The following is a 26,076-nucleotide window of genomic DNA, read 5'->3' on the forward strand; positions in this document are numbered from 1 at the left end:
GGTACCTACCTTCTATCTTCTCTCCTTTCCTTACTTTTTCTCTCCATTCTTCCGTCCCTTTCTCCTATATATCACCTCCCCTCTTCTCCTTTCCTCCCTCCCTCCCCCACTTAATGTCTCCATAACTCCTCTCCCTCTCTCTTTTTTCTCCCTCCACACACACACACACACACACACACCTTCTCCCCTCCCTCCCTCCCTCTCTCTCTCTCTCTCTCTCTCTCTCTCAGGGTCCTGGTCAAATGTCTTTATCTGTTTCTACGCTAATCACCAGATCGACACGCAGATAACGAAGAAAGTAATGGATGGAAGGACGGACGGATGGATGGATGGACAAGATGCAGTGGGTGGAGTGATGGTAAACTCATGGATGGATGGATGGTTAGAGGAGTGGATGAGGTGTAATTTAGGGATGGTAGTTTGCTTGCTGGATGGATAGATGGATAAGTGGATGAGTAAGTGGATGAATGAATGGATAGATGGAAGGTGGACGAAAAAATGGAACAGAAAATAAGTGGATGCACAGACAATTGATGGATAGATGGACACGAGAGGACAGGTGGAAGGATGGACAAGTGGATGGATGGATGGATGGGTGGGTGAACAGAATGATGAAAGAACTGGTTAGCTAATACACACACACACACACACACACACACACACACACACACACACACACACACACACACACACACACACACACACCTTATTCGGTATTAATATATTCATAAGCAGATTACTCACGTCTAGGCCTATGAGAGAGAGAGAGAGAGAGAGAGAGAGAGAGAGAGAGAGAGAGAGGGAGAGGGAGGGAGGGAGGGAGGGAGGGAGGGAGAGAGAGAGAGAGAGAGAGAGAGAGAGAGAGAGAGAGAGAGAGAGAGAGAATGACGGAAGGAATGATAGGCGATTGCGATGAAAGAAAGGATGGGTAGAAGGAAATATGAAAGAGGAAGGAAGGAAGGAAGGGAAGGAATGGGAGAGAAGAAGGAAAGGGAGGAAGGGAAGGGAAGGAATGGGAGAGAAGAAGGAAAGGAAGGAAGGAAGGAAGGGAAGGAAAGGAAGGAAGGTGTGACGAGAAATACAGGAAGGAAGTGAAAGAGGCACGTACAAAGAAGGAAGGAAGGAATATGTTGTGGAGAGGAAATACAGGAAGACGAATGCTTGTGAAGGAAAGGAAACTATGGAGAGAGAGAGAGAGAGAGAGAGACAGAGAGAGAGACAGAGAGAGAGACAGAGAGAGAGAGAGAGAGTATTACGTATGTACTAAAAGGGAGGGTCAGTACTGTATTTCACACACACACACACACACACACACACACACACACAGGAACAGAGCACAAGACATGCAACTGTAATCTCTCTCTCTCTCTCTCTGTCTCTCTCTCGGCGCCACTGCATGCGTCACACCGTCCCGTGCCGTGATTCACATCCCATCTACTGAGTAACAAGGCGTTATTTTTACACCATGGAAACTCCTGAATGTTTAGCAGTTCCCGGGAATGAGAGAGAGAGAGAGAGAGAGAGAGAGAGAGAGAGAGAGAGAGAGAGAGAGGCAATTCACTATACGTTCCACAGTTAAATTACGTACACATGAATATTACTACTACGACAGTGCCAAATGAAAAGAAATCAAAGGGTAAAGATAAAATTACTACTTCGGCTCGTAGTAGTAGTAGTAGTAGTAGTATTCGTGGTGGTGGTGGTGGTAGTAATAATAATAACAATAATTTCATGGAGGGTTATTGGAGACTACTTGACACCCGTTCTGTGTGGGAAACGCTTTACGCAGAATAACGTAAAGACAACGTCGTAGTCAAGAGGCTTTTTTTTTTTTTTTTTTTTCCCTAGAGGGTGAAGCGAACAGACAGACTGATGAAGGACTATAAACATGCTGGTGCAATGGCAAGATCCGTATTGTGGAAGGAACAATGGCTAGAGGGCCACACTTCACACACTTCACTCACACTTGGCCTCGAGTGTGTGGCGGGGAGGGAGGGAAGGAGGGAACACAGGGGAGGGAGAGAGAGACGAGAGTGCACCTGCTCTCATCAAACATCAAGGGGAAAAAAAAAAAATTCTATAAACAGTAAGAGCAAGAACAACATGCCTCACGGTCACCGACGTTTGTTCTATGCACTGACTGCTTTCAAGATTCCCGTATTGCCTCATTACAAACCAAAACACAAAATAATACGGTCATACTAACTGCCAGCAAGAGTGTAATTTCCACCAGTTTGTCAGCATTAGTGGTTTTACACAGTGGCAGAAATCTATTGGAAAAATAATAAGAAAATTTGCGGTATGTTATTGTTGACTAAGGGATGTAGAGAGTAAGCTTCAGTGATATTACTTCATGGGACTGTGAGGTACATTTTAATAAATACTTCATGGCTGGGTCGCGGAGGCAAGTGTTCTACTGTACATCTTTCTTATCAAATCAACTAAAGAATTTCATGCTTCACATTCCCCAGTTTCTGTCATTTTATCTAGGAAATGGTTTGGTAAGATGAATGTTTCCTGATGACACCAGTAATTCTTCGGTACAAGGAATCATCTAGGGTAATATTAGACACTGTGATTAAAACAAAATATAGCCCTTCTCTCCTCACCTTCCCAGGCCAGCCTTGCCTACAGACGGTGAGATACAGCAAGGTGAGAGGTTTCCAAAACGGGGTTCCATTTGCATAGGAAGCGGTGTGGCGTGGCAGGCACGGGATATCCGGACCACGCCATGGGCCTTAAAACGCTTCTCCAACGGATGTAAGAGGATGGAAGGATGGATGGACGGATGGATGGATGGATGGGTGGATGAAGGAAGAAAGGTGCGAATGGATGGATGGGTGGATGAAGGAAGAAAGGTGCGAATGGATGGCTGGATGGTTAGATGAAGGAATGGATGGATGGTAAATGGAGTGATGGACGAATGGACGAGCGGATGCGACGATTACGTGTTACCGGAACAAAGTTAAACAGATGTATGCGTGAGTAAGAGTGAATGAGTAACAGAAAAGCGAGTCAGTCTGTCAGTCAGGTATGGATGAATCAATTACCAAATAAATATCCGGACGAACGAGTACCTGGCTGAGACAATAATGAATACGAAACACACACACACACACACACACACACACACACACACACACACACATATACACACACACACGAAACCGGACACATGAATGGCCAGACCCATTACTCATCAAACAGAGCGGAAGACGTGCAGGCGCCTTGGAGGACTACCGGTGGCTAAATAAAAGACTGGAAGTGTACACCACCACCACCACACAGTTTTAGCCAGCCTGGGAGAGACTGCATAAACTAGAAGGGTGAAATACAGCCTTCATTAACAGCTTTTTTAAGTGGTCGTATTATTTGCTGTTCTCAGACTTTCACACAGCTCAGGAGAATGTAATTGAGAGGGTTGTATAGTCTTTATTAACCCCGTTATTATAAGAGGTTCAGTTATTTTCTTGTTACTGTCAGACAGCTTTTATTATACGGGGGACTAGTGAAGAGGGGATCGGTTTATCTACCCCTCCCTAATTCGTTTTTATTCAGACGATTTTACTGTTTCTTCTAAGTTGAATAAAATCGTATGCAAATGACAAACTCCATAAATGTCAACGGGGTCAAAGGATTAAGATAGTTGACTATTCATAAACTTTTACCTAACATCCTATGTCCCACCGTGTCACAAACTTCACCGAATTAGTGGAATTGGAAGAACCCGTGCAGGAATGTTATGTAACCGGCCTAACTGAGACGTAAACACCTCATTGGCGGTAAAATATAACTTGCCCCATTTCCCGACCTCAACCTCGATATCCCTTCACTACGATAACACTTTCTAATTTCATTCTGTTGCCTCCGCTGTTTCACTCAGCCTATGATAAACATTTGCAACTGGATGGGTTAGATAATATACTGTACAAGCTTCATTAGTCCCCTCACCGCAACGGATCCTACCCAAAACGAATAAACTGTCTAGGATAGCCACACTAAAAACATTATGTCAGCAGAGATAAATTATTTAATATCATACCTGCGCGCCAACACACACTATCTATATATGATGGCGAACTCAAATGCACTTCGAATAAGACACAAAATATGAGGTCCATTCGGAACGCACCAGCCACCAACATGGTCGTTGTTGTCCGTTTCCCCTTCCATACAGGAACTCCAAACACAGCAGGCAATGTTCAGCATCCAAAGTTTGTTTTATATATGTTTATCATGGTTTAGGCGTAACCGGATGTGACGTAAAGAGCAGGGGAGGTGCGCGGCTTATGACGGTTACGGCGGTTACGGAAACAGATAAGCAAATACACATCCTTAGTTCCTGCTGTTCGGGTAATTATAATTAATAGTCAGTGCGAATAAATGCTAATAATAATAATAATAATAATAATAATAATAATAATAATGCCCTTACTACTGTACTATTGATTCCCGAGATGTTTAAAACTGTTTGGAGATAGGCATATATAAGTCCTTAGTTCCTGCTGTCGGTAAGTTTTTGACGAAAAAAAAATAATAATAATAAATGACTGCAAAACTGACATAAAACAATAACAACACAAACAACAACAATTACTACTAACAAAAAGCATTTATTTTATGGTACCACGGCATTCTCTCTCTCTCTCTCTCTCTCTCTCTCTCTCTCTCTCTCTCTCTCTCTCACCAACTTTCCCACAGCCAAACAGGACCAGCAGTAACAGTTCTTCGTCCCTGACCTGACCTGACGTGACCCTTCCTTGTCAGGTCACACAAACACGTCACGCGGGATGATTCAAGAGGAGGGAAACAGGGAGACGGAGAGGAAGAGCACAGAGGGAAAGAGGAGGAAGAAAAGAAGAAAAAAGGAAGATAAATAAGGACAGGGGGGGTAGGGGAGGAGGGGAGAGAGGAAAGAGGCGAGAGGGAAAAAAGAGAATGAGAAGAATATGAAAGATGGGAAGCAAATGGGAGAGGGTGGGGTGAATGGAAGGGGGAGGAGAAGATGGGTTCCTTCTCCCTCCCCATCCTTCTCATCCTCCCTCCCTCTCATGTCTTCCTTCCCTCTTCCCCAATTTCTTCGTCCCCATCGTTCCTACTTTCTCTCTCGTCTCCTCAACACTTTTCTCGTCTTCCCTACTCTCTCTCTCTCTCACTATTCCGCCATGCTCCTCCCTCTCTCCCATCCCTTCCTTCACTCTCATGTCTATTGTCCTTCCCTCCCCTACCCATCCTCCATACCCCTCCTCCCCTCTGTGTGTGTGTGTGTGTGTGTGTGTGTGTGTGTGTGTGTGTGTGTGTGTGTGTGTGTGTGTGTGTGTGTGTGTGTGTGTGTGTGTGTGTGTGTGTGTGTGTGTGTGTGTGTGTGTGTGTGTGTGTGTGTGTGTGTGTGTGTGTGTGTGTGTGTGCGCGCGCGCCCTAAGATAAGAGGCAATCTGTACACGTCCCGGCTAAATGTACTTGGCCTGTACTACCACCCACCCACCCTAGTACTACACCACTGTACTAATTTATTACCTCTCATGTACACCCTCTCATCACCATACCACACACTCTACGCCTATATATTATACTTTAGCTATGCCTACACTTCAACACCACAACACCGCATGTCTTCCATTACAATAACACACACCAATACACAACACCACACATTAACACACATCACAATACACCAATTTTTTCTCAATGCAAAAAAGAAAGAAACTAAGGCCGAGTTCGTGGGAAATTTCCCCTTTCTTTAAAGCGCTAAATTCAGGATTCGTTCATTTCCAGACACCTGGACACAAAGCTTTGAAAAGACTGGAGGTCAAAGGCAGCGAGAAAGATGAGTGATGAAGACAGCTGCAGAGTTAACAAGTTGCATACATGATGGACTGAGTATTGGTTCACTTTTGCATTACAGAGGTGGACAGACAATCACTACACAGCTCAAGGCCACACAAAACACCAGCACCAATACACACCTTCCTTATTCAAACCACCACACCACACACCATCACACTCACCAACTGAAAGAAACTGCTAATAGTATGGGTCACTCAATCAACCCGCGGCAATATTTTTCTTATCTTGTTATAACACCAAAATACCACAACTACGCCACATCACAACACACCATCACAATACACCATTACCCACAACTACAATGGTAAATTTCAGCATATTACTACCGCATCCAACATTCCACCACCACACTGTGACACCGCAACACCACACCACACTGAATCCCACAAACATTACACCACAACGATCCATACATTAAGCACTGATCACACACTTCTTCACTCTTCTAACCTCCTGCACCATACACCTTAAAACACAGCGAACACCACGGAACACAACAGGGTCGAAACACGTTGAAATCACGATCCTACTGTGCTCAACCTCTCGTCGAAGATTTTGACACTCCATAATGAACACACCCTTGAGTGATAAGAAAACGAACACTTAAGTGGATACTCACAATTAACGCTTGAGCCGCAGTTTGAGGGTCAGGGGTCAAGTTTGGGTGACACCCCGTGACCTCACACTCTTTACACCAGCTGAGGCGGGGAGGGGAGGAGAAGGGGGAAGGAGTGAGGGAAGAGGAAGGGCAAGCAGGATGGACGGGGAGAGGGGAGAAAGAGCGAGAGAGATGGGAGGAGAGAGAGGAGGGAGAGACGGGGGATAAGGAGACAGGACCTGGGGAGGAAAGGGAGGGAGACAGAGACTTCCCCCTCCAACGTCCCCAGCTGGAGGGGGAGAGACGAGGTGAGAGGGAGGGGCTTCTTCTACGCTGTCTGCAAGTTTCCTCCACCTCCACCTCTCCTCCACAGCCCTCCTCCACCTCCTCCAACACAACCTCCAAAGCCTCTTGTACCACCGGGATGAACATGACGGTATGATGGGACAGGAAGCCAGGCAGGTCTTATATACACAGAGGCAAAGGATGTGACGCAGTGATGAGGCTCCGCACGCATACGCATTCACACACACACACACCAACAGGGAAAGAGCCCACGAGTTATTACTCTCTCTCTCTCTCTCTCTCTCTCTCTCACACACACACACACACACACACACACACACACACACACAGGGAAACGGCCCAGATAAGTTAATATTTGTAGGTCGATGTTTTTTCCTTCAACAATTATGTTATGTGAGTTTAATGTCACCCAAACGAACATTAACCCTAACACAGACACACACACAGACACACACACACACACACACACACACACACACACACACACACACCGGGAAAGAGTCCACGAGTTATTATCAGTTTCTCTCTCCTACACACACACACACACACACACACACACACACACACACACACACACACACACACACACACACACACACACACACACACGAGGAAACGGCCCAGATAAGTTAATATTTGTAGGACGGTGTTTTTCCCTTCAACAATTATGCTATATGAGTTTAATGTCACCCAAACGACCATTAACCCTAAAACACAGACACACACACAACACACACAGACACAGACACACACACACATCTAACATCCTTCCCCAGCCTCCCCCCACCGCCACACACACACACACACACACACACACACACACACACACACACACACACACACACAGGGAAACGGCCCAGATAAGTTAATATTCGTAGGTGGGTGTTTTTCCCCTCAATGTGAGTTTAATGTCACCCAAACGAACCGTAACCCTAAACGTTGGTGAGGAAGGCACGTAGTCACAAAGGATGTTGACCAGTTTTCTTGATCTACACACTTCCACGGCTTTTAGGCTAATTATAGTCACATATAAATTTGTCTGACTATTACTTCACATAAATATTCCCCCACTGTATGGCTGTGATATTTCGCTTAGCTGGATGAGTGAAGATGTAAGTATGGTATAAAAATAAGGGATATCTTACGCACTACTTAAGTTTATGAGTACAGCCAACGGGGACGTACAGAGATTAAGTAGTGGTTAAGTTTGTTTACACTTTTACTTACGGTATACCTACGCTCATACACCAACTGAGCACTTCACTGCAAGTCCAGAGTGAATGTTAATCCCACTTCACTACCAGTCCAAAGTGAATGTCAACCCCATTTCACTACCAGTCCAGATTGAATGTTAACCCCATCCGTCCAAGTACCATACTGTCATTTCGTTCTAGCTGAAGTCAGGCAACTTTTTTTCAGCTCAAAAGAGTGCCATACTAGTGAAGGGGTTAAGGAAAGACACATACCTAACCCCTCTAGTTCCAAAAGTCTCCTGAGCTGAGTAAAATCGTCTGGAGACAGGAAGATATAGACGTCGTGGTGGAATTATTATTATTACATATTTTTTTTTCCAGTAACAAGAATAAATCAGGGAAAACTGTGCATTCCTTCTCTTTCCCTTCCTGCAAAACAATACACAGGAAGGACAAGGAAAAGAGGGCACAATTTCTACAACAGGGAACTGATCCTAAATGTGTTTGCTAATTCTGAGCGTGATTTCGTTTTATTGTACTGTTTTTACTCAAACCTGGCCCAGACTTTCATAATGTTCCAGCTTCTTTCATACATCTCGCTGGCAGAAAAAGACAATACAACTCTGCATTGTTTCCATAGCATCTACTCAGGACTAGCATCATATTCTGTTAATCAATTATTACAGCTCTGCATTCGATGTGGAGAGGAAGCAATTTCAGACAAGTAAAAAGGGCATGGTAAACAGCCTATCCCATTCTGACTGCCGGTACCCATACACCATATTATTCAGCTGAAGGAAATCCATGTTCTTAGGTCCCGTCAACCCGAGGACGTTTTTTGTCATTCTATTTTTCCTGCTTCCTTATGATTTTATTCTCCTTTAGACTTCACGCACTAGCAGGGTTAGAGATACTGGCTGCCTTCATGAATCTCCTCACTACTAGAATGTTCTCCTAACCGGTATGATTCCGACAGGCACCAACAAAATTCAACAGCAATGGTCTCTGATTGAAACGGTTAAAAAAAACTTTAACGATATCACTTTTCAAACTCTGAAAAGGCTCTCCACTCATTGATGACTTAATTATGGTTATAGACTGCCTAACATGAATACAATTCTCTGAAGATAAAATTAAGTTAAAAAAAAAAAAAAAAAAAAAAACTGCTTGTATCGAAGGGACTGACCAATGTTTCCTACCAAGTGTCTACGGAAATGTGTGACGCTTCCCTGTAGGTTAACTGCATCTGACTATTCGTGTTATTTACCCCTCAACCTAACACTTTTCACATCACTTCGACTGTCACCAGACGGTTTATCCTGCGGAGGACACACATCTCGTATTAAAGATCAGGTTAATGAAGGCTGCATCTAACCACTCCAGTTTGAAGTCGATCCTACGATGAATAAAAGTGTCCGGTACTAGCAAGAACACGAAAAAAAAAAAAAAAAAAAAAAAAAAAAAAAATCCTCGTAGTGAAGAGGCTAAATGACTGACAATTATTTCTAGGAGATATATATTAGTTTTGACCATATTTCATACTGACATGTTACTTCTCACGTGGGACCACAGTACTAGCGCGATCATCACGTCTCTCCAGCATATTTTTCCTGCCTGTACAAACGACTTCAGTCAGCTAAGGAAAACCCTCTAGTACTGTGGAAGTTAAAGCCTATACGGTACATCGAACCCCTTCAAGTCCAAAGTCTACCCTAAGCTCAATACAAGTCGGGTGATAGCAATACTGAAACGAACTACGGACATCATCGGAGTGAAGTGGTTGCCCTATCGGCTCCGGGACGTCTTAAACATTTTCTTCTTGGTACCTGTGAACGATTTTTACTTGACTCGTGAAAACTTAGTTGGAAAAAAAAAAAATCCATTACATACTTTTCATTATGATCAGTCCACAAGCGGATGACTTGATTCATTTTAAGAGACGTGTCCTGTAGTGAAAGGCAAACTGACGGCTCTACCTACCCTATCCACTGTGAAAAATATCGCTTCCATCCAATAAAATCGCCTGAAGATGGCAGCACTAAATATGTACATTATCGGATTCAAAGGCGATACCGTACACTTCTTGTGAAAACAACAACAATAAATGATAATAATAACAACAACAACAACAACAATAATAATAACAATAATAACAATAATAATAATAATAATAATAATAATGGCGATGGCGGAGGCGGCAGCAGCAGTAGTAAATCATAAAGGTTTGCTCGAAGCTGAATAATGGCCCCAGGTAAAGGATGTAAAAACGTGTGACCAGTGTTTCCTACAGACTAAACTTGACCATATTTGTTATTCAGAGCTTCCTTCTCAGGTCTTTCCGGAATATTGAAGGGATATGACATAATGGACTGACGAAAGTAGGTAAATCAGTTCGCAGGTAAGCAGATAGGAAGGAAGGCTGATAAACAGGTAGATAGGCTGAAACATACCCTAGAATATACTGTACACCTACATGGACAGGCAGCGATTTAGATTCAGAGAGAGAGAGAGAGAGAGAGAGGCAGATAAAGGGAGAGAATATGACGCACCACTAATAAGGGTAAATATCAGGCAGATAACGAAAAGATGACTGACAGGTAAACAGATAAGGCTGGGACGGTAAATACTGATATAAACAATTATAAAGGAGATTAGTAGGTAGGTCGGTATGTAGCAACGCAGGTAAGTAAGTAGGTAGGCAAAGATATACATGGATACACAGATGCACACCAGTGATAGATACAGACTGGTGGACAGGCAGGGTGTACACAAGGAAGGAGTCATGGAGAAATGTTTATCTATTGCCAGATGCTTCAATTCTGGATGGAGTGGCCACAAACAAATCGCCACGTCACTCTGACCTCCGCCATCAGGCTGCCTTCTCTCCAACTCACACTCCCATCTCATTTCCCTCTCCATCCCATCCACAGTCCCATCCCTCCATCTAATCCACGGTCTACCCCTCCCCTCTCTCCCTCCACCTCACTCATATACGTCAGTCTCTCACTCTCCATCCTCTCCACATGGCAAAACCATCTCACAATATTTCTCCTAACACTTTCAGTGTGTGTGTGTGTGTGTGTGTGTGTGTGTGTGTGTGTGTGTGTGTGTGTGTGTGTGTGTGTGTGTGTGTGTGTGTGTGTGTGTGTGTGTGTGTGTGTGTGTGTGTGTGTGTGTGTGTGTGTGTGTGTGTGTGTGTGTGTGTGTGTGTGTGTGTGTGTGTGTGTGTGTGTGTGTGTGTGTGTGTGTGTGTGTGTGTGTGTGTGTGTGTGTGTGTGTGTGTGTGTGTGTGTGTGTGTGTGTGTGTGTGTGTGTGTGTGTGTGTGTGTGTGTGTGTGTGTGTGTGTGTGTGTGTGTGTGTGTGTGTGTGTGTGTGTGTGTGTGTGTGTGTGTGTGTGTGTGTGTGTGTGTGTGTGTGTGTGTGTGTGTGTGTGTGTGTGTGTGTGTGTGTGTGTGTGTGTGTGTGTGTGTGTGTGTGTGTGTGTGTGTGTGTGTGTGTGTGTGTGTGTGTGTGTGTGTGTGTGTGTGTGTGTGTGTGTGTGTGTGTGTGTGTGTGTGTGTGTGTGTGTGTGTCCTGATGTAGCCTACATCATCAAGTAATGTGGAAGCGAAGAGAGAAACACGGTGATAACGAAGGCGAGTCCACGTGTTACATAAACCGAGAATACTTTAGCAACAGCAGGCGATACTGTGAGAAAGAGCAAATCTGAGAAAATAAAAGAAAACAGGTTCATGAAGCAACGGAAATACCCCGAAACTGCCCACAAACAACTCGCCAGAGGATGTCAACAGGGAGATAACGAGAGGAGAGGAAGGCGAGAAGCAGACGAATAAGTGGAGTGCTTGCTAAGAAGGAATGTGTGCCAGTCGAAAGAGGGGTTAATGTCTTTCTTTTCTTTTTCCCCCTCTGCCTGGCTTTGCCCCTTAATTTCGTCCTGTACTGCCTCCATTACTACTTTCTTTTCGTTTTTCGTGTTCCCCCCAAATTTCACCGGCTCCTCTCCCTCTAGATTAGTTCAGGTTGGGTTGTTTTTCAAGATGAAGGCTTATTCCAGGGCAAACTCAACTGAAACCCATTCTTTTCGTCCCAAATTGTTTCCAGTATTTTCCTATATAATTAGTGTGAAAATTGTTGGTTAAGTATTTATGAAAAGAAAATGGCGCTAGAACAATGCATTTAGAAATAAGAATAAAACTAGTGAAGGTAACAAATTAGGCGAATATTATCCACAGCAGTGTAGATGGATGATGTCCGTCCCGTCCCTTGATTTTCTATGAATTAAGATTTTCTCTCTCTCTCTCTCTCTCTCTCTCTCATTCTCTCTCGTCGTTTGTTACTGGGAATTTACTCTCTCTCTCTCTCTCGTCGTTTGTTACTGGGAATTTAATCTCTCTCTCTCTCTCTCTCTCTCTCTCTCTTTCAATGAATGAATGAATGAATGAATTGGTAATTGGTGTATGTATGTATGTATTCCCAGTGCGTACCTTACACAGGCACACTTGCTGCCTGCCTGTGGACGAGATGGCCACTAATCAAGACAAATTCCATAAACGAACAAAAATCTAATCTCCCTTCCCCCTAAAAAAAAAAAAAAAAAAAAAAAAAAATAAAGAAAAAAAAAAAGAAAAAAAAAAAAAGCGTACCGTATGTAATAAGCAAAATCACAAGTCCCAGGATATGCCTAATCGAATAACAAATAATTACAAAACCAAACGTTCCTAAAAATAACAAAAGAAATAACAAAATACAAGAAAATCAAACGGCCTAAGATACAGCAGACAATTTAGGTAACACGGATAACAAAGGAAGAAACCACCACGAATAACATCACAAAAGGGAGATCACAATACAACAAACATAACCACTGTTCAACCATGTTCTTACCTTGTCCTCGTCGTCCTGGGTAGCTGATTTGTTGTGTTCTGCTGTGACGGGGGTGAGGGGGGCTTGGTGGGGAGTGCTGGAGGGGGTTGTGGTGTTGGGGGAGGGGGTGGTAGTAGTTGTGGTGGTGGGGGAGGGTCCTGACCGAAGGCCTTGTAATTTTCTTCTCTCCTCGGTGGTGGCGGAGGTCAGGGTTCTCAGTCCACCACGCCCCAGGGTCATGGTTGTGGGCGTGGGCGGGCTGGTTTTGGGCTTGTGGCGGTCCAAGGTGGAGGTGTGGTGGGTGGGGGGAGTGTGGGTGGAGGGGGTGTGGGTGTGTGTGGAATGGGGAAGGTTCGATGGCCGGACTGGGGAATGTGTGGGTGTGCTGTGTGGATGTGTGGGTGTGCTGTGTGGATGGGTGGGTGTGCTGTGTTGATGGGTGGGTGTGCTATGTGGATGAGGAGGCGTGCTGTGCGGGTGTGTGGGCGTGTTGTGTGAGTATGGAGACGTGCTGTGGGGGTGTGTTGGTGTGCTGTGTGAGTGTGGAGGAGTGTGGGTGTGTGGATGTGGTCGGTGATCCAAACCAGGTGGTGATTCTTCCCATATACAAGAATCAACACAGGTGGATGTTCTCGCTCGGCCCCCTCCTGGTCTGCTTGGTACTGCTGGCCTCTGCTTGCTTCCCTGCTGCGTCTGCTGTGCCTGCTTGCCCACCTGCTGTACCTGCTGCTGCAGCCCGGCCTTCTGGTACCTCCGCCCCACGACTACAGGTGGTGTGGGAGAGGGCGTGGGGTGAGGGTCGCGTGTGTGCATCTTAATCACATGGTCAGCTACGATCCTGGGTTGCTGGCCTTGTCTGTGATCGTCCTGTGGCTGGTTAGGCTGTGGTGGCGGTGTGGTAGCTCCTCCCTGGCGTTCATACCCATCACTGCACGTCTCGCTGAAGGCCTCGTCGTGGTAGGACCCCCCGCTGGACGACGATGACGAGGAAGCCGGCGATGCAGCAGGAAACGCATCGTCATTGTCACTTGCTGTCAGACCGGAATCCCTCTCATCATCCCTCTCACCACATCTCCTGGCCCACTCCAGCACGGCCCTGGAGTCAACCCACTGTCGGTTCGGGAGTGCCAGCTCATCCTCGGGGTCACACAGGGACATAGCTCGATTATGACGTGACCTTCCGCGACCCAATCGTGACCTAAGGGCGTGCAAGGGTCCACTGCCACCACCGCTGTTGCTGCCGCCATTGCTGCTGCCACTCGATGACGAGCTGTGGGTGTGGGCGTCCCTTTGCCTCAGCATGTGCACCCTCCCGCCCGCACCCCCGCCCACCAGCCCTTCGTGGTCTGGTGTGGGCGTGACGGAGTGGCGGGACGGGGAGCCGATGTTTCGCCAGCGGGACACTAGTGTTGACCATTGGTTCTCCACACGACGACGGAACCGTGGTGACCCTACGGAGGCAGAAGGAGAGGGTTAGTATAATCATTATCAATACCATCATCATCATTTTCATCATTAACAACAACACTCATGTTCATCATCATCATCAAATTACCATCCCGAAGCCTATTCTCAGCAAAGAGACGGGGTGATGTATGGTCAGTAAACAGGAAACAGTGGAATGTCAAAACTTCTGGGGTTGCTCGCCTGGGTCATTTTCAGTCCGAAATGTTAGGCTATACACTATGAACTTGGGTGAATCCTCAACAGCAAAAAAATTATATGGGATGATATATGAGCTGCAATCGTGGGAATTAAATAACAATATGGCTATTTACCGCAAAACACTTACCGGTACACTAAGGCATAGAAGGGTTATAATTTGGGTGGTGTGTGATCATCTGCCAACAGCAACAGGTGTTCAAAATGGTTACTTCTAACTTCCAGACATATCCTGACTCGCATTATCACGGACGGTGTAACGCTACGAAGAACCAAAGACTCGTTCACTCTTCTGGCAGTCAAGGGTATGGGGTCAGGTAGTTGTGTGATATTTACCTGACGTGCGTACACCTTGCTTTCATATGACCCAATACATGACAATTTAGCGGTCAGGTCCAGCAAGTACTCATTAAGATGGCCTACTATCCATTTTATACTTGATACCGTGCGACTATTTTATTCAACTTAACCAGGATCGACAGAAGGCCTTAATGAATATGTCAAACACCTCCAGGCGCCTCTCCTAAGCTGAATTCATTTGGGAGATAGCAAGGCTAGCAAGTCATAGAACTGTATGGGTTATTTTGGTATGGAAATAACTGTACATACCGGTAAGTAAAACAAACATTTCTTAGCATCAGCTGAGTTACCGGTATTTTACGTTCACGCGAGAAGTTAAGAAATGTATGCTACATCCTCTCTCTCTCTCGAGGTAAAGAATTGTGTGTGTGTGTGTGTGTGTGTGTGTGTAAAATTTATACAATATATATAAAATATATATAATATATATATACAGTAATACATACTCGTATACAAGTACATTCTCTCTCTCTCTCTCTCTCTCTCTCTCTCTCTCTCTCTCTATATATATATATATATATATATATATATTGGAGAAGGTATCACAGTCCCTAGGAAGGTGGCGAAGTGAACAATGAGAAAGCCTGGGATTGTGTTAGAGTGATTATGGCGCTGTATGTGGGTGCTCGCACCCAGGTGATAGTGAAAGAAGATTTAAGTGATGAGTTTTTCTTGAATGTTGGCGTGGGGTCAGTCTCAGTCCCTTACTGTTTGTCACGGTGTTTGAAACTCTCACGTGACTTCAGAATTCCATGAGAGATGTTGTACAGGCCCTGCTGATGACTTGGTGTTTACGGTAGAGAATGAAAGGGAGGCGGATGAAAGATTTGGGAAATGGAGGGATGGAATGGGGTACAAATATTTGAGAGTAAATATGGATAAAACAAGTGTTGCTACCTAGGGTTGATGGCGGTACTGTCAAATCATAGTGAGAGTGGCCAAGTGCGGTTTGCCACAGGGGAGTGGGAAGTAACTCCATGCTCTGCGTTGTTTGTGATAAGTGGGTGTATATGAGATGTAGTATTAGAGGTAGGCTGCGAGATCATGCTGATTTCGTGTGTGCGGCGTGTCGGGGAATGCAAGTTGAGACTGTCATACGTGAAAGGGGTGATCTTGCTGGTGAGTCTCTTGAGTATGTGGAAGTGTTTTGTTAATTGGGGGGCATGATAAGTGCTGGAGGTGGGGCTGGAGCTAGCTCTGTGGCTAGGGAATGGAGTGGTTGGAGGAAGTTCAGGAAGCTGTTGCCTCCTTTGACACAGATGGCTCTCCCTCCGTGCTATGGGATCTTTGTATGCTGCATGTGTTAAGAGTGTAATACTGTATGGCAGTGAGACCTGGGCAGAAAAGGAAGAGGATATTCGTAGACTCAAATATACAGATATGACAATATTAGATGGATGTGTAGTGCGTCCTTGAATGTGGGACCTGACGGGAGGGGGCTAGATTAAGATTGAAGAGTTGAAAGAATGGGACTGGAGTGTACTGATGCTGTAATGAGGAGAGGCAGACTGAGATGGTTTGGACATTTTGAGAGGATGGAAGAAGAAAATTGGGTGCAGAAGGTGAGAAGTGTGAACGTCGGGGGTTGGGCTGTGAGACGCTGACCGAAAAAGACGTAGGACGAGGGATAAGAAGCTGAATAGGAAGTATGCCAGAGACCCAGCAGCGTGGACAGCTGCCATTAGGTGACCAAAGTCGACGCATGCAAGCAAGTTGGAGCCTTTATAGACGAATATATATACCGTATATATAATACCGGTATATATATATATATATATATAGACAGTTACCAACTGCTTAGCCCCGGGCTCCTAAGCTCCTCATGGGGCAAGGTAGGATTGAATAATGGATATATATATATATATATATATATATATATATATATATATATATATATATATATATATATATATGAATAATGGATATATATATATATATATATATATATATATATATACAGGGTGTCCATAATTAATTATGACTGGTTTTGAAAAAAAAAAAAAAAACTGCCGCCAACTTGAAACGGTTTTCTGTAATTAATAAAACCAAAGAAAACAGCTACAGTTCAGTAAATTTCTACATGAGGTCCTTTGGCAGCACGTAGACTATCAAGGCGGTAATCAATTTCACTGCAAGTTTATGAAGCATGTGTTGCGTGATGGCAGCCAGTACCTCCTCAGCCCGGTGTCTTACCTCTGCGATGTTATTAACCTTCTTTGCATATACTCTGTCTTTTAGTTAGCCCCATAAAATAAAGTCCATAGGTGTGATCTCCGGTTAACGTGGCGGCCATGGAATGAGGCCATCTCAGCTGACAAAAAGAGAGGGAAGCTTTTCACTAAGGAACCTACGCACATCTAATCTCCTGTCCGAAAAAGAAAAGAAAATACAGCAAAAATACTCCAGCTGCTTTACACATAACATCAAACGCTGTTATGATATATTTCACAGTCCAGACTATATTAAGCGTCATAATCAGGTGAACAGCTTAGAGACATCCTGTATATATATATATATATATATATATATATATATATATATATATATATATATATATATATATATATATATATATATATATATATATATATATATATATAAAGGCTCCAACATCTATCTATCTATCTATATGCAACGCTTTCGTAAGAACTTATATTTTCCTTCTCTTTCTTTTCTTCACCAGTTCTTTCCCCACACTTTTTCCTTCCTTCGTAATTTCCTGACCCCCCCCCCTTCTCTCTCCCCCAATTTTCAGTCTTTCCTTTCTTATTACGTTTTTTTCCATCCCTTACTTCCTTCTTCCCTTCCTTCCTCTTTCACCTTCACTTCCTTACTTCCTCTTTCATTAGCCTCCTCCTACAACGCCAGTTCCTTCCTTACTTAACTCTTCCCTGCATTTCCTCCTTTTGTCTTGTATTTCACACTTCCTTCTGTCTTTCCACACTTTATTCCGTTCTTCCCTCTCTTCCAATCCCTCCTTCCTCCCAAACCACTGTAGCTTCTCTCTCTCTCTCTCTCTCTCTCTCTCTCTCTCTCTCTCTCTCGGCTTCAAAATGAGAGTAAGCTATTCCTTATCATGTAGCCTATACTGTTGCTCCACTCTGCCTGACTACACACACATAAACATTCATTATTAATCTCACACACACACACACACACACACACACACACACACACACACACACACACACACACACACACACACACACACACACACACACATCTACACCCACACTACACCCATCCCATTCTCCTATCACCTACACTACTTCACCTTCCCTACTAATACCATCCTAAACTCCATCTACACCTACACTACACCCCCATCCCATTCTCTTAACACTAACACCACATTCCTCCTCCTCTGCCTGCCTCCCAGTACACCCGTCATTTTACATCCAGACCCTCTCTCCCTACACCTACACTACACCCAGCCAAGTCAGCTCACATTAATTCTACACCCATACTTCTGACACCCACAGGCATCTCAAAATAATCGGGTCTTGAATTCGTTTTTTTTTTTTTTTTTTTTTTTTTTTGGGGGGGGGATGGGATTAGTTTTGCGGACACCTTGCCTTCATTCTTTTTCTTCTCCATTTAAAAGAAAAAAACAAACAATAGCGTACACTTCCAAATCTATCCACACTCATATTACACCCAAATCTATTCTCTTTACTCCCATGCCTGTTCTACTTACACCCACACCTGCTCTACTTACATCCACACCTGCTCTACTTACACCCATACCTCCTCTACTTACACCCATGCCTTTTCTACTTACACCCATACATGGTCTACTTACAACCACCCTACACCTGCACAAGTTCTACTCAACGGTACATGGCCAACACTACTACTTACACCTTGCCTACACCCACACATTATATTTACAGGTACACTACACCCACCCGAGTCTATGTACACCCACTCCACCATAATTACACCCACACTAAACCCATCCAGCTCTAAATCACACCTACGTACACCCACAACTACAGTAATCTACCTACACCCACTTAACACCCACACCACTACACAGGACACCTACACTCCCTCTAACCACACCATAATTAGGCTGGGAGCTGCATTTACACCACACTTCATTAGCATAGCATTAGCATACACTGATTAGCCACACGATAAGGGGGAGTAGGTGACGGTAGTTGTGGTAATTGTGGCAGCTGTGGTAATGGCGGTAGCTGTGGTTGCCGTAGCTTTTGTATCGGTAATTGCGGTTGTAGTGATTGTGGAAGTTGTGGTGGTTCGGGTGACTGTGGTTGTGGTAATTGTGGTAGCTGTGGTTACCGTGGTTTTGGTGACGGTAATTGCGGTTGAAGTAAGTGCGGTAACTGTGGTGGTTCGGGTGGCTGTGGTTGTGGTAACTGTGGTTTAAGCTAATTGTGGGAACTGCCTAACTAGTGGTTCGGGTCGTTGTGGTTGTGGTGACTGTGGTTGATGCAACTGTGGTAAGCGGTGGTTGTGGTTAATGTGGCAAATGTGGTGGTTCGGGTAGCTGTAGTTGTGGTATTTGTGAATGAGGTAACTGTGGCTATTGTGGTGGACCGAGTTATTGTGATGGCTAACTGCGATGGATAATTGTGGTAGCTGTGGTTGACAATCGCTGTAGTTATGGCTTCGGTAACTGTGGTAATTCTGGTTGCAGTAATCGTCGTAACTGGGGTAACGGTAATAATGGTAGGCTGCCTGTAGCTGTGGTAGTGATGGCAGTTTTGGTGGCGGATTCTGTGAGGGTTGTGGTAGCTGTGTCTGCGATGTGTGGTAGTTGTGGTTACAGTAGTTGAGGCAGGTGAGGGAGAAAGTAACTGTTGTACGGTAGCTGTGGTGGCGGTTGTGGCTGTGGTAGTAAGTAGTCTGATTGGAGGTGTGGTGGAATAAAGTGTGGTTAAATAGGAGTCATGATGCTGCATTGTTTTAACTGTGGTAGACCTAGTTGTGGTAGTGACAATGGTGGTAGGTGCTGTGGTGGTGGTGAGTGGTAGTAGTTCTGGTGGTGAGTGGTAGTAGTTCTGGTGGTGAGTGGTAGTAGTTGTGGTAGTGAGTGGTAGTTGTGGTAGTGAGTGGCAGTGAGTGGTGGTAGTGGTGACTGGTAGCTGTGGGTGATGGTGCTAGTAGGTATGGTAGTAACGGTGGTGGTAGACTAATAGTGGTAATAGTAATGGTAACAGTGCTAGCAATGGTGGTAGTTGTGGTTGCAGTGAGTGATAGGAGTGCCTGCGACGGTGGTTAATTGTGGTAGTTGTGGTAGAGGGTTACGCCAAAATTACCAGTTACATTTTATGACCACTCACCACAATTATCACAACTACAAGCATTCCCATCACTACCACAATTCCAGCCATTCCCATAACTACCATTCCCATCACTACCACAATTCCAGCCATTCCCATCACTACCACAACTACCATTCCCATCACTACCACAATTCCAGCCATTCCCATCACTACCACAACTACCATTCCCATCATTACCACAAGTCCAGCCAATCCCATCACTCACTACTACAACCATTTCCATCACTACCACTATTACAACCATTCCCATCACTACCACGATTACAACCACATCTATCACTACCACAACTACAACTATTCCAGTCACTACCACAACACTACCACCATCCCTATTACTACCACAATCCTCATCACTACAACAACACTACCTCTATCCCCACAACTACCACAACTACCACCATCCCCAACACAACCACAGCTACCAACATTCGCACTACCACAATTACACGGATTTTTAAGTAGTTTCCGTCATGATCCTCTTAAAACTACCACAACTAGCACCATTCCCACGACTCCCACTTCCACAACTAGCCTACCACCACAACCAACATCAGAAACTACTACCACAATTCCCCCATCTACCACAATCAGCCTCCAACCACAACTACCACAATTATTAGCCACTATAATAATAGCTACAACTGCAACCACTACCACACCTACTACCACTGCAACCACTACCACACCTACTACCACCATCTCTCTCCTTTACCGTAACAAATACAACTACAACTATTTTCATGGTTACCGCAATTATCACAACTTCCAATCTATGACTACCACGACTACCACCGCCACAACGACCAACACCACAATTACAACCAAAACCACACCTGACACCACTACCACAACTATCCCCACATCTACCAACATTCTCACAACTAGGCCTGACAACCATCATAACTACAACCTCAGTCATTCACAACCACAACTCCCAATACTCCTACAACCACCACTGCCACACCTACCAACATTCCCACAAGCACCACTACCACGCCTACCAACATTCCCACCTTACCAGACAATTATCAACACCCACAACCACTACTACCACAATCTCACAACCACCACTACCACAACTACCAACACTCCCACCACAACCACAACTACCAGCATGTGAGTGTCAATACCCTCTTTCAATCAACCCGTATGGTAGTCTGATACCCCCCCACCCCACCCTCATCTACCAGGAGGGTGTTAGGGTGTAGCTGTCATCCTACACCCACTCCACACTGCACCCTCACCCCCGCCCACCCACACACACACACACCACCCATAATACACTAAATCCATTTTTTTTTTTAATCTACTTTTTAGTTTACATGCTCCACTCACTATATTCTCTCTCTCTCTCTCTCTCTCTCTCTCTCTCTCTCTCTCTCTCTCTCTCTCTCTCCACTTCCTGGTTTATTCAGCCACGTTTAGATCATCCACACAACCCTAATACTTCCCAAGTCCATCCACCCACTCTCAAATCATCCACACCACCCTACATCCACGTCCTGGCCATCCATCCATTCATACCCATCATCCTGCATTCAATTTCTATTCCATCCACCCACCTACATATCCTCCACATCCACCTACATGCAATCCACCCACGCACAGATCATCCACACACATCTGCATGCACTCCTTACCACCTACATCCACTTCCATACCCACCCACACCATCTTCTATCCACTTCCTCGTTTATTCATTCATTTTAACCATTCACACGGCCCCTACACCCGCTTCTTACACTATCCATCTACACTCAGGCCACACATACCTATACCCAAACCATACCACCCTATCTACACCCGCACTTCCACTCTGTTCATCCACTTTCGTACCCACCTTCTTTCATCCACTTCCTTGTTCATCCACATACTTTTAAATCACCTCCACCCACTCCACCTCTCCCTACACCCAGTTTCTCACCTACCTACAGAGACGTATTCTTGTATCTGACCTGCCTACACCTGCAAACACACCACTTACACCTACAGCCATTTATACCTTCCTACACCCAACCAACACCCTCAAAGACAACTACATCCAACCAACACCCGAGACACACACACCTCCACCCAACTAACACCCAACCAACAACACCCTCAGATATACACTCCTACACCCACTTCCTCACCAACCAACCTCAAAGACATCCAAATCCGCACAGCTACACCCATATACACCCCCTCCAAGGCCCTCCCATTGTGTATGGTACCGTACACCCACTCACTCGGCCACGCATCAACACCCACTAACAACTTCTACGCCTACACTGCCACCAGAACACCTATCTACACCCTTCCACTGCCGCTCTACACTTCATTACACCCTCACTATCTTTTACATTTCTAGCTTACCTTCCCTTGCATCTCTCCTAACCACCTGCATCTTCCCGCTCACCTGGGCTGAACAGTTTGCTACATTTTCTCATCCCTATTCAAGGTTTTTCCTCCCTTGTATACCCATTCTCCAACTGTGCATATATTTCACCTTTCTCCATCCTAATACAACCCTTCCCATCTACACTCAGTTACACCCACCTACACCCTTCTCCAGTCTTCCTATTCCCACCTACTGTACGTCCTCTCACTCCAACTTACACCTTTCTGCACTATCCTCCCACCTTCCTGTTCCCACCTACACCTTATACTTCCAACTATCTTCTCCCATCACTCATTTACACCTCTCTACCATCATCTACACCCACCTACCTTCTCCCAAAACACATTTACACCCTGCTACCTTCTCGCTACACCCATTTATATGCCTGAGAGCTTTCTCCACACACCCACCACCTTCCTTCAGCGAGTTTACACCCTCCTACCACCTTCCTACACCCACTACCACTGTCTACACCCTTCTCCAGTGTCCCTACACCCAGCGTCCTTTAGGCTACACCCGGTAAGCCTCTCGGGTGGTGTTATCGCCATCCCTCTCACCCTGTCACACCTTCCCACGCCCATCGACACCCACTACTATTATCTTCACACACACACACACACACGCACACACACACACACACACACACACACACACACACACACACACACACACACACACACACACACACACACACACACACACACACACACCACCCTCCCTTTTCCACTAAGCACATCCACGACACACACACTTCCACCCACCCACAATTTCATCTTCCCACACAACACCCACTTCCAATCACTTAACCCTACACCCACTACCCTATTTCCTACATAGCCTATTTTTCCACAACTACAGATGACTCTCACAAACCCACACAACACACCCGAAGCCCACGCCCTAACCCACCAGTAAAATATCTTCCTATAACTCTTCCACCCTCTCCATCCACACACCACCTACTCCCACCCTCACAACTCCCTTCTACACCCAATCCCACCCACACTACACTGTCGCACACATTCTCCCACCCTTTCACACCAATACATCCTCACCAACATACATCCTCTTCCAATCATCCACACAACCTTCCACATTCACACAACATCGCCTCCCATCCACAGAACACCATCTTCCGCATCTACTACACCCTCTCACACCCACACAACACCCTCCCACGCCCATCCACCTTCCTCCACACCCTCTGTCACCAGCCAAGGCCCCCAGCACACACAATGGCCTCCCTCACACCAACACCACAAACATCTATTACCAGACAATGACAGTGTTGAGTTACCTGAAATGGAAGGATGTTGATTTGGTGTGTGTGTGTGTGTGTGTGTGTGTGTGTGTGTGTGTGTGTGTGTGTGTGTGTGTGTGTGTGTGTGTGTGTGTGTGTGTGTGTGTGTGTGTGTGTGTGAGAGAGAGAGAGAGAGAGAGAGAGAGACACACACACACACACACACACACACACACACACACACACCTGGCGCCGGAACAATGGAGCGGAAGTGAGCTCTTACGGAACAGGATAATGTTTGGTTCACGTAAACTCTCTCTCTCTCTCTCTCTCTCTCTCTCTCTCTCTTCACCTTACAACACTTCGCTGACTCCTATATAGGCATCGTTTCGTGTGTGTGTGTGTGTGTGTGTGTGTGTGTGTGTGTGTGTGTGTGTGTGTGTGTGTGTGTGTGTGTGTGTGTGTGTGTGTGTGTGTGTGTGTGTGTGTGTGTGTGTCACGTTACATTAGTATATCCATTTGTTGAAGCTCAGCAGTCCTCTCCCTCTCGCGTTCGTTAACCGATGCCGTCATGCACTCACACATGCCACCACTTGAGTACTAAGCTAGCTATCTCCAGACGCTTTCATTCACCTAAAGACAGATTTTTCGAACTGGGGTTACATACAACTATCAATAACTGCTTTGCTACTGTGCCCTCCGAAGCTGTTATATTATCTAGTAATCACATAACCTCCAGCCGGGGGGAAGAGGGGTTAAGGGGATGTACATGGAGTGTGTTGGAGGGTCGCGCCCCCAAAGACATGAAAATGTTATAAATATGTAATCCCTGCAACAGCTGGGACCGAAACCGCGACCCTACCATCCACAGTCCTCTTTAATATTTCCACTACTATGATATATTTTTTTAACATCTACTTTTATTTATTCATTTATAGTTTTTCTGAAGACGAATATATCTAATGGCCTTAATTTCACAGGGCCAAGTGTGTGGTGTCCAAAGCAGACAGAAACAAACCTTAGTAAACATGACCTAAGTAGCTGGTATAATATCTTTCATTATAAATAACAATTGGGGGAAACCCTCTGGCAGTGAAGGGTCATAAACCATCTCCATTAAATTCCTCTTCCGTGAAAGGTCTCCCCAAATTGGTTAGGTGATGGCATGAGTAGGGCGAAAAGGGAGCCATCACCCCGAAGGCCTTAACCCCGTCTATTCCAATCAAAACCTGTACAAATTATCCGCCCTCTGCCACTTCCATAACCAGGTAAATGAATAAATACATGAACAGCAATAAATGAATTAGCCAAGATACAGTAATAAACATGTCGACGTATAAAACAAAACAAAAAATAACTGGTCAAAAAAATGTCAACAGCCATGACCTATGACCGACTCAGCCCAAATAAAATCAGGTGTGTGTGTGTGTGTGTGTGTGTGTGTGTGTGTGTGTGTGTGTGTGTGTGTGTGTGTGTGTGTGTGTGCGTGTGCGCGCGCGCGCTTGCCCATTTTTCGCCCACTTTCTAGCTTTACTATCTCGAATCCACAACACAGTTCTTAAGAAAGTCAACGAAACACAGAGAGAATATCAGGCAAAGAAATACCGTAAAAATACTACTACTAAATAAACAGACAGCATTAAAGTACACAGACAGTACATATATACATGCAAAATACGCACAACGACGAACCACCATTATCGTCGTCACCACTATCACGCAAGGTGTAGGAAATGACAAATAAAAACACAACCACACTCAACAACTAACAGACAAACACACCCAAACAACCATCACCACAACCACACCAACACGGACACACAGCCACACCCAAGCATCATAAATAAAACATACAAATACAACATCCAAACACCCTCTACGATTAAACTCATGCACCATAAAACTGAAACATAAAACACAAAACAGGAAAATAAACACCTACAACGAAACAGACCCACACAATAGCAGCAAAGCAGTGAAAACAGACAACAGTACAACCACCACCACAAACACCCAAACAACCACAACCAAACACCTAGTAACAAACAAAACAATGGATAAAAGCAACGACACCCACAAAAAAAAATTTATATATATATATATATATATATATATATATATATATATATATATATATATATATATATATATATAATGACTACCCTAACAACAAGGAATCAGATATCATCATCATCATCATCATGAAATGTGGGGGAAATGCCAAACAATTACACACACACACACACACACACACACACACACACACACACACACACACACACACACACACAACGTCATACAGCTAAATAAACAA

The 26,076-nt window shown here is 44.9% G+C and overlaps 1 protein-coding gene across 1 annotated transcript in view; it reads right to left on the minus strand.

Moving 5' to 3' along the window:
* LOC145400408 (uncharacterized) overlaps positions 1–26,076 on the minus strand; it is a 93,163-nt gene that overhangs the window by 16,679 nt on the left and 50,408 nt on the right. The window contains exons 2-3 of the mRNA XM_080272954.1: positions 13,393–14,259; positions 12,830–13,173 (exon numbers count right to left, since the gene is read on the minus strand). Coding sequence (XP_080129080.1) covers positions 12,830–13,173; positions 13,393–14,259 — 1,211 coding nt within the window. The remainder of the gene's footprint in view (positions 1–12,829; positions 13,174–13,392; positions 14,260–26,076) is intronic.

Source organism: Coenobita brevimanus, chromosome 1, assembly GCF_032717465.1.
Source record: "Coenobita brevimanus isolate Jiangsu-jjx chromosome 1, ASM3271746v2, whole genome shotgun sequence".
In the NCBI taxonomy this organism is placed as follows: Eukaryota; Metazoa; Arthropoda; class Malacostraca; order Decapoda; family Coenobitidae; genus Coenobita; species Coenobita brevimanus.